The sequence below is a fragment of the Sycon ciliatum genome, chromosome 6 (assembly GCF_964019385.1).
Source record: "Sycon ciliatum chromosome 6, ocSycCili1.1, whole genome shotgun sequence".
Lineage (NCBI taxonomy): Eukaryota > Metazoa > Porifera > Calcarea > Leucosolenida > Sycettidae > Sycon > Sycon ciliatum.
The window spans coordinates 20,494,514-20,504,190 of NC_088648.1; the positions used below are offsets into that span (position 1 = coordinate 20,494,514).

At 47.6% G+C, this 9,677-nt stretch overlaps 1 protein-coding gene across 1 annotated transcript in view; it reads right to left on the bottom strand.

Moving 5' to 3' along the window:
• Positions 1–1,074: 1,074 nt before the first annotated feature.
• LOC135819610 (uncharacterized) overlaps positions 1,075–9,677 on the bottom strand; it is a 17,185-nt gene continuing 8,582 nt past the window's right edge. The window contains exons 12-21 of the mRNA XM_065332846.1: positions 9,514–9,677; positions 8,765–8,932; positions 6,501–8,417; positions 6,068–6,146; positions 5,423–5,539; positions 4,718–4,885; positions 4,124–4,188; positions 3,462–3,684; positions 2,054–2,279; positions 1,075–1,554 (exon numbers count right to left, since the gene is read on the bottom strand). The exon at positions 9,514–9,677 is cut by the window's right edge and continues 171 nt beyond it. Of these exons, the coding sequence (XP_065188918.1) occupies positions 1,397–1,554; positions 2,054–2,279; positions 3,462–3,684; positions 4,124–4,188; positions 4,718–4,885; positions 5,423–5,539; positions 6,068–6,146; positions 6,501–8,417; positions 8,765–8,932; positions 9,514–9,677 (3,285 nt within the window). The 3' untranslated portion in view covers positions 1,075–1,396. The remainder of the gene's footprint in view (positions 1,555–2,053; positions 2,280–3,461; positions 3,685–4,123; positions 4,189–4,717; positions 4,886–5,422; positions 5,540–6,067; positions 6,147–6,500; positions 8,418–8,764; positions 8,933–9,513) is intronic.

Below are 9,677 nucleotides of genomic sequence, written 5' to 3' on the forward strand. Positions count from 1 at the left end.
ACCATAGTCATGCTTGTCTCCGGCTGTTGGGAGAATCCTATTTGGATAGTACGGTATAATAATACGTTGACTGTTTTGCTCAGTTTCGATGTAGATCTACGAGTGCAGAGCTGAGGAGCTTTGGCTTTGTTTTGCTCCCTACGTAGGAGCCCGCTTTTCCTGCCGACGTGACGTGACACACGATTAAGGAGAAAACCGGTCTCAGTATTCAATATTCCCAACTCTTTGGCATGGGAGACACGTGACATACATTGTACACAGGATTAGGGCATAATTGCTTGCTTCAGAAACAACTCCAGGTTAGTTAGAGAGAATGTATGAATGTAAGATTTGGGATTTGTAGAACTGAGTTCAAACACAGGTGCTGCATGATTGAGAATTTTTTCTGAAAAATGGAGCATGTGCTTTATAGCTGGTAAAAATTGATCACTGTAGCTGGAACGGAGGAAGATTTCTGGGACATGCACATGAGTTGCAAAGACATGCACATGAGTTGCATAAAGAGTAGGATGCACAATGTCATGTACTAGTAAATGATAAAATTGTGCAGTTGATGGTGTGACTGATCAATGAAGCATGAGGGCCATTTCTCCAGTACTTGGGTGTCATTGCATGCAGAGCCACCCTTCACAGGGATTGGATGATGACAGTACTTGAAGATCACGTCCTGACGTCATGACATCATGTAGTCTTGTAACGATCATGTGATCACATTTAAAATATAAACTGCTGATCAGATGACCATGGATGTCATGTGACCATGACGCATCCTGGCGATCACATGTGTGAAATTAAACACGATAAATTCAAGATCGATATGAAGTGTTCCGCCAACTTTTTTTGCTGATTGTTCGTGGTCCTAATGAACATACTGTATATCACCACTCAGGAAGTTCACCTAGTGACAAAATGTTTTCGCTCAGATTCCCCACCTTCCTCTTGCAGTATACATATAAGCGTTTTAGAGCCAGTGGCTATCATCTCAAAACAACATCACCATGGCAACCGTGCCCTTCCGGCAAGTGGATGCACCAAAAGGACGGCGACCAGATCACGGCACCAACACACTGTATGTTACTGGTCCTTCAATTTAGATGTTTCGACATAATATTTCAGTGAGATGCCGGAAAGTATTGGAATCAGCATGGAAACCGTAACAAAGAAAGAGTGACGGTTGGAGATTTCATCAAGTTTAGGAAATTTAAGACAAGAATACAACGTTGTATTGCCATCAGAAAATTCTGCACTGAATCATCTAAAACAAAGTGAATAGTTGAGCAAGTCAAACAATTGACCTCTTCTCAAAAGTCATTGTCATAGTGACATGCATGATAAACTAAATGGCTGGTTCAGGACATTCTATCTAGATAATAATACTGTTTTGAAGAGCATGGTGCTAAAACAAACAGCCTTCTAAGCTCACATCTCCTTCTATCCTGCCTGTTTGATGCAGGTCGATGTCCTTCGGTGGTTGCCCTTCGTTATCGACGCTTAGGTTGCGAATACAGCCCTGGAAGTTGACCACCGGATTATTGTCAACCTTCTGGGTTCCAGCTGCAGGACAATCGGAAAAAAACGAAAATGCAAAGAGATGTCTGAAACGTGTTCAAACAATTCTTCATATTATAGAATACTGCGGTGAAAGCTAGCAGTGGCCATACAGAAAATAGGGGTATGATGCCGAATGGGCCTCGAATGGGCCTCGATCCCCCTGTGGACACACAGCAGACTGCTCTTTGTCCATCCATCAGTTTGCTGCTTAGCTGAACTGAAAATACCAGTTCTTTTTAAGAGAACCGTTCCATTATCTCATGGGTATTTACTGTAGAACATTTCCTGAAGTACCAGTAATGGTTCTGCACTACAGCACGGTGCATAATATCTTTTGTTGACACAGACAACACACACGCAGGCATAGGCCCACACATGCACACATGCGCACTCGCACCCACAAATCCCCCCCTCCCACACACGCACACACACACACACACACACACACACGCACACACACACACACGCACGAACACGCACACACCCAAAAGTTGCATCTTACCAGGCAAGCCACCAACATAGAAAGTGTCTGGACCATTGATACCGCGAAATCTTGGATAAAGTGATGCCTTTTCCTGTTCAAAAATGGTGTCGACTGTGAGCTTTCCGAAGCCTCCCACCTTGCTTATGGATACCCTATGCCAGTTGCCATCACAAAGAGAGAATGGTGTGGCTGGTGAGTGGGTCATCACCACTGGATCTGGGCCGTTGTCAAACGTGAACTCCAACTGTGAAAAACGAAGGAGAGAGTGAGTGAGAGAAGAGAGAGAGAGAGAGAGAGAGAGAGAGAGAGAGAGAGAGAGAGTCAGAGTCAGAGTCAGAGTGAGACAGAAACAGACAGACGGAGAGACGGAGATAGATAAAAAGATAGAAAGATAAAGAACAGCTTTGAAGACTCACTGTGCGTGGTAAATTCTACTTGGGCAGGAGCCATGAATGCTTAGTTAGTTGCCTGAATCACATCTGAACCTCCTCCAAGCGAGAGCTTACACACTCAATATCAGAGTACGAGGGAACGTGCGTGCCTGCAGGTCACACAGCGCTCAATACGCTTCTAAGAGTGTGCTCGCAGAGAAACAGTACTGTGAAGAACAGAGCCATGCATCTGCATTTACTGTACTGGCCAGGGAAATCCAACCTCATGAATTAAATAGCGTTGCCGGGCGCTACGCAGCCCTAGCACTGCACACACTGTTCTGTGCACTCGAACACGGTACTACCAGATTCATGAGGTTGGATTTCACTGACCAGAACTGTAGCTATGCATACACGCGCCTGGCAATAGGCATCCATAGCACTTGACACACCAATCTGGGCACTAAAATGCGGCGTTAGAATATTCATGAGGTCAAACGTCTCTTGACAGAAATGCACAGTGCTGCTCAATGAACTCCAGTCGTGTCACTCAAGTTTGCGCCTTGCATCGTTTAGTAGCCCGGTGTTCGCAGGTCTAGGGCTGCGCAACGCCCGGCGCGTACTGGAGTGACGCGACTGGATTTCATTGAACGGCACTGTACTGGAGCTTCGTGTCCAAGCAATCACACGGAATACCTGCCGTCAAGACTGGCGCACGGCAGAACAGGTCTGGTTGGGCAGTCCATGGCTGGACAAAGTTTGACAAAAGTGTGTTGGCCTCTAGTGCATGTGTGCTGCTGAGGAGGTCATGTGACCCCGTCATACCGGTATCATACACAATGTACGCAGCACTGGGCTATGGTGGGACCAATCAAAGACTGCTGCTGCTGGTCCTGTAAGATACTGATCTCCCCAATGATTGCTTGGGAATTGGAGCCTGATAAGCAGCAGAGAATATTTTCCTTCACTAGACACTTATCCAGATTATAGGACATAAATAATTATAGCTATCAATATTGCGAGTAGTGGGACCTCTATTCACATTCCCATCTTACAGTTCCTTCTCGTAGCTCCAGCTCAAGGTGGTCACGTGATCCGGCCAGCCGGTAGTACATCAGCAGGCCGTTGCGGGAGAACGTGCGGAACTCCAGGTCAGCACGGAACACGACACCGGGCTGGTAGGACGTGAAGAGTGTGATGTAACCGTTACCTGGGAACGCCGTGCCCTGCTGAAGCCTGGTGTAGCACTGTGAGAAACCACTGCTGGCGTTAGCCGCTCTGCACAAAACAATGCCACAGAAGTGATGAAAAGATTGGACTCTTTTTTTCTTGCTGTGTCTCCCCCCCCCCCTCCCTCTTCCATAAGTGTGTGTCGGCGTGGATGTTACTGTATGTTTAGGGTGTGCTGGTGTCGATCAGCAAAAGGAAGACGCCTTAAAGTTAAATTGAATCATTTTTTCAAAATTGACCATAATGTAAAATTGAGAATGCAGTGAGAAACATAGCCTGATTCTTGTTGGCAAGGGTGATAAATCATTTATGAAATCAGTGGTTTTTCCAGATCCTGACAGGCCTCAACCATACCTTTAGCTGCAGCGGAGCAAAATCATGAAAGCGGTATGGACCAGTCTACGACTCGTACTGTCCCATGCAGACTCTAGGGAATGAATATCTCCACTTCGAGTAAGTCCTGTAATGCCTTGCTTCTCTTATTTACCTGAGATTCACGTTATAGTTATTGATGACAACTCTTCGGAAGCACGCTTTCAGGCCAAAGTTATCCTGAGGAGTGAGCATAGAAAGCAGCAACGAAGCAACAATGCACACAGTTCAATTATTAGACACGAATGTTGTTCGTCACCAACCCAACGGGAGGTATGTAAACAATGACTTTTAGCTGCCGCAAGTCTACTATAACTATCATCTCTTATCGACATACACATCTCACTAACAAACACCGACCGTACTAAGCAGGTGTACATCTTACCCGGGTACGTACCAAGTGTGTTCCTGCGCTATGCCTTTGCTATGCCTTTGCATTTTGAAAAATTGTACCGAAATCCAAACTTCCCGCGGAAAATCGATGTTTCTTGTACCAAATTTGTACGCGAAAAATCTTTCTGCGCCCGATGACGCAAAATCTCCATACGAAACATGGTTCGTGTGAAAGCCAGTCCACACGGATTCTCCGTGCCGAAAAATCGTATGGAGCACGCCTGGAAAAAATCCGTAGCGCCCACACGGATTTTGGCACGGGAAATCGTACCCCGGAACCTCTCTAATGTGTATTGGACGGCAAGCTTGGACTTACCGGACGAACTCCGATTCTGACTGGTACCACGCCCGGGGGCATGCCAGCAATGTACAGCGGATTGAAGCCCAGATTGAGACCGATGAGAGTTCCTCCGGAACTGCCAGTTATTGGCGGTTCGTTGTCCATCATCAGAATTCCTGTCCTGTCATTGCGCATAACCGTCATCTGCACGTCAATACAGGAGCAATTGAATGGTGAGGTGTAAATTTGGACCAACAGGCAACATGACTGCTAAATGGTTTAGTGAAGTACTCATCAAAACTATCTCTGCTGGGAACTTGCATGTAACAATGCAATCATCAGCCCACTAGGCATGCCTAGAGAAGCTTGCGTTCAAGTCCTTACCGACTGTGACTGTTCACAATCATCAATCATGCACGAACATGATTAAGTACACCGTCGCATGAAGCAGGAAATTTTCGGACGGAATTTATTTTCGTACGATTTCGTACACAGCCTCTTTTGTACTAAAATTAATTCCGTACTAAAATTTGTTCCTAGGTCCTGTGAAGTTATGTATACCATACATGCGAACCACATGCAAACACGTGCATTTAGCATGCAGCACTGTACGAAAATTAAATCCGTACGAAAGGTCGAAATTCGGCTTTGTCCGAAAATAGTTCCGCCCGAAAATTTCCTGCTATACAGTACGTTCTCTTTTGTCAATTCCGAGGAACAGCGAACAATGAGAATTCTTACCGTGTGCCACTGGCCATCGTTGTATTTCTTAGTCGTCGTAATCAGCGCCTGACCACTACCACAGTCGAAACTGAACTCAACTTGTCCATTCACTAGCTGCGCACCCATGAAATCATTCTGTTAACATACACAAATGGAAGAGAATTGAGGTTGGATGTTGAGCCAATGTAATAATGGATAAGAGGAAGGACAAAAGAACGTCACCAGATATGACCAACTGTCCACAATTGTAATCAGATAATACTATACAGGCAGCTAGTACGACAACATGGCTCCTTGTCAGTTATGTGCCATGCCATCACACTAGTTGACTGTACATGATCTGGTTACGTAGGTGGCCAGATTGTCATAACTCGTAACATTTTGTGTCCTTCCTTTTTCCATGAACGGAAGAGAATTTGTTAAAGTGCTCCATGGCAATGGATGTCTGATCTAAGGCCACGGGTATAGCAAATGAATCGTGGGAGGTTTGCATATTTCATCGGAATGCTACACTAAAGTCTCACGTGTGGTGTCAAAGATATCCAGCAACCAGGCTAGGAATCTAAGATAGGTCTTGCACAATAATTATAAATGTTGTCTTGCTCGGGAGTAACCATGTAGGAAAGCTATTGCTGAATGAGTCCTACACTCTCTTTTACTTACATGAGAAGCACTGCCGTCAGAGATGTAGAATAGAACACCGTAGCGCTCCACAGTTCGGAACTCGATCACCATCGTCATCCTGAGACAGGAAAGAAACAAAAAAGTAAAGTGAATCAACGCATCGTGACACAAGCAGTGACTCTGGGATTGTAAGGATTGCCGATGAAATGGGAGCTGCGCTTCCCAGTCATATCCTTGATTATCATACTGACCTAGATCTTTTCACTGATAATTCCGCGCGGATCACAAAACTGGTTAGCTTTATTTCCAATGCTGTTCTCCCTTTAAGAGTACTCAGTACTGCTGAGTCAAATAATTCGGCATTATTGTGGAGAATACAGACGTAAGCACGTACGGGGGGGGGGGGATAGAGACAACTAGAACAAGCATGCTCCTAGAGATTCGGTCCTGAGGCACGTATGCTTGGACGTACCTGTTTTGATGCACTGAGAACTTCTCATATTCACGACGAGTACGGTCATACTGTAGGTAAGAGGATGTGGAGTTGGACCGGATGATAGCCATCGATGGGTCCAATGAAGCGGGTTGTGGCACAGCACAAGACATCGCTGGTGTCGTGGGCAGAGGTGATGTGGTAGGGCCGGGCTCTGTAGGCGCACTTGTTGGCACTGTCGTGGGGAGAGTTGTTGGAGAGGTGGTTGGTGTGGTGGTTGGTATGGTGGTTGGGGTAGTTGTTGGGGTAGTGGTTGGCGTGGTGGTTGGTATGGTGGTTGGGGTAGTTGTTGGGGTAGTGGTTGGCGTGGTGGTTGGTGTGGTGGTTGGTACGGTGGTTGGTGTGGTGGTCGGTGTGGTGGTCGGTGTGGTTGTGGGTGCAGTGGTTGGTATGGTAGTTGGGGTTGTGGTAGCTTGTGTAGTTGGTAAGACTGTTTGAATAGTTTCATCACCAGAGCCAGATCCAGAGTCCTCATCACCTGGCTGTGTAGGTATCGGAGGAGTGCTTGGCACAACACTGGCAGTCGGTGTGGTGGTAGGTGCAGTGGTCGGGGTAGTGGTAGGTGCAGTGGTCGGGGTAGTGGTTGGTGTGGTCGTTGGAGTAGTGGTTGGTGTGGTCGTTGGGGTAGTTGTTGGTATGGTTGTCGGTGTGGTGGTGGGTGTGGTGGTTGGTGTAGTGGTCGGGGTAGTGGTCGGTGTGGTGGTTGGTGTGGTGGTTGGTGTGGTCGTTGGGGTAGTGGTTGGTGTGGTCGTTGGGGTAGTTGTTGGTGTGGTTGTCGGTGTGGTGGTCGGTGTGGTGGTTGGTGTGGTGGTTGGTGTGGTGGTTGGTGTTGTGGTTGGTGTGGTTGTCGGTGTGGTGGTTGGTGTGGTGGTTGGTGTGGTGGTTGGCGTAGTCGTTGGTGTAGTGGTCGGGGAAGTGGTTGGTGTGGTAGTTGGAGTAGTGGTTGGTGTGGTCGTTGGGGTAGTTGTTGGTATGGTTGTCGGTGTGGTGGTGGGTGTGGTGGTTGGTGTAGTGGTCGGGGTAGTGGTCGGTGTGGTGGTTGGTGTGGTGGTTGGTGTGGTCATTGGGGTAGTGGTTGGTGTGGTCGTTGGGGTAGTTGTTGGTGTGGTTGTCGGTGTGGTGGTCGGTGTGGTGGTTGGTGTGGTGGTTGGTGTTGTGGTTGGTGTAGTTGTCGGTGTAGTGGTTGGTGTGGTGGTTGGTGTGGTGGTTGGTGTGGTGGTTGGTGTGGTGGTTGGCGTAGTCGTTGGTGTGGTTGTTGGAGTAGTGGTTGGTGTGGTTGTTGGAGTAGTGGTTGGGGTGGTGGTTGGGGTGGTGGTTGGGGTGGTGGTTGGGGTGGTGGTTGGGGTGGTGGTTGGGGTGGTGGTTGGGGCGGTGGTGGGGGTAGTCGTTGGTGTAGTTGCTGGGGTGGTGGTTGCAACAGTTGTTGGTGGTTCTGTTGTTACCTGAGGAGTTTCTTCATCTCCAGAACCGCTACCACTTTGTTCTGTAGTAACTGACATAGTGGTAGCAATCGTTGTTGGTGTGGTGGTTGGGGTGGTGGTTGGGCTAGTGGTCGGTGTGGTGGTTGGAGTGGTTGTTGGTGTGGTGGTTGGGGTGGTGGTTGGGGTGGTGGTTGGGGTGGTGGTTGGTGTGGTGGTTGGTGTGGTGGTTGGTGTGGTGGTTGGTGTGGTGGTTGGTGCGGTGGTTGGTGTGGTGGTTGGTGTGGTGGTGGGGGTAGTAGTTGGTGTTGTGGTTGGTGTGGTGGTCGGTGTGGTTGTTGGTTCAGTGGTCGGTGTGGTGGTCGGTGTTGTTATTGGCATTGTAGTTGGAGGTTGAGTTGTTGGCAAAGGAGCTTCTTCCACAGAACATCCATGCTGAGACACCCGTGAAGTAGAAAAGCTAGTGGAGTTCAGATCTCTGAAGTTAGAGCGAATAGAAAAATGGAATCAGCAACATCAGGTATAGTTAAATGTTGTCAAACAAAGCTGCCTCATACCCTGATTTAAGGATGATTCGATTCTTTGATGGCTGGCTGAAGTAGTTCAAAGGTAAAGGTTGCCCATTTCACATTGCAGCACAATAGCTATGTGGATAGAGCATTGCTGGCCTGAAGCGAAGCTCCCTGGCCTGAAGCGAAGGTTCCTGGTTCGAGTCCTGGTGGTGACAGTTACTTCTTCATGCAGACTTTCCCTTTTTCACACCCTCAAAATAATGACATTTTCATATTGCAGAATTCTAAACAATTGCCAGTCGAATAGACTTACTGGTTGTTGAACTCTACACCTCCCATGCAGCCGTTGAATGTTGTGCTCGATGCTATGCTGCGGTCGGTGTCATTGCTGATTGCAACATTGCCCAAGTACAGGGCATTCACGCGGATTGTGGAGATCAAAACTGGGTCTGCCGGCACGTTGTCGACCACCAGCGATAAGCTAACACATTAGTGTGAGAGAGAGAGGCAGAGAAAGAAAGGGAAAAGAGAGAGAGAGAGAGAGAGAGAGAGAGATAGATAGATAGAGAGATAGATAGAGAGAGAGAGAGAGAGAGAGAGAGATAGATAGAGAGAGAGAGAGAGAGAGAGAGAGAGAGAGAGAGAGGGAAGAAGAGGGGGTGAGATAGAAGAAACACAAGGCTTCTAGAAAAAAAGAAAAGGAACTCAATATGCCGACGCAACAAACAAGTAGATTATTTACTGTTTACACGGGCCGCGAGAAATCATCTGCACTAACTAACTCTGTGAGGAACAAGTGTTCATGGCATTGTAACATAATCCTACTTCATACTGCTACACGCATTATGGAGGTGGGAGCGATCGGTTTTCGGTATTTTTTTAATTTAAAGCACAAGATCCTACTGATGATGCGGGGTAACAGTAAAGTGGGACAGAAGACTAGGACAAACAGACAAAAGGGGTAGGACATGCAAGCGCAAGGTGCAGGTGAGGCGAGTCCAGCTAGTCAGGCCAGAGTTCAATATCCCATGTCTTTTCATCTGTGCACTCAGGACTACTCACTGCGTTCCGTTATGGCCAATGTCCATGTGATGGAATCGATTGTCGTTGTACGCAACACCAGTGGAACTAGCCAAACTGATGTAGGCGACGGTTTGAGAACCGGACGATACGGTCACCAGGACGCGGCTGTTGAACAGGTACACGTACAGAGCCGCGTCATCGTC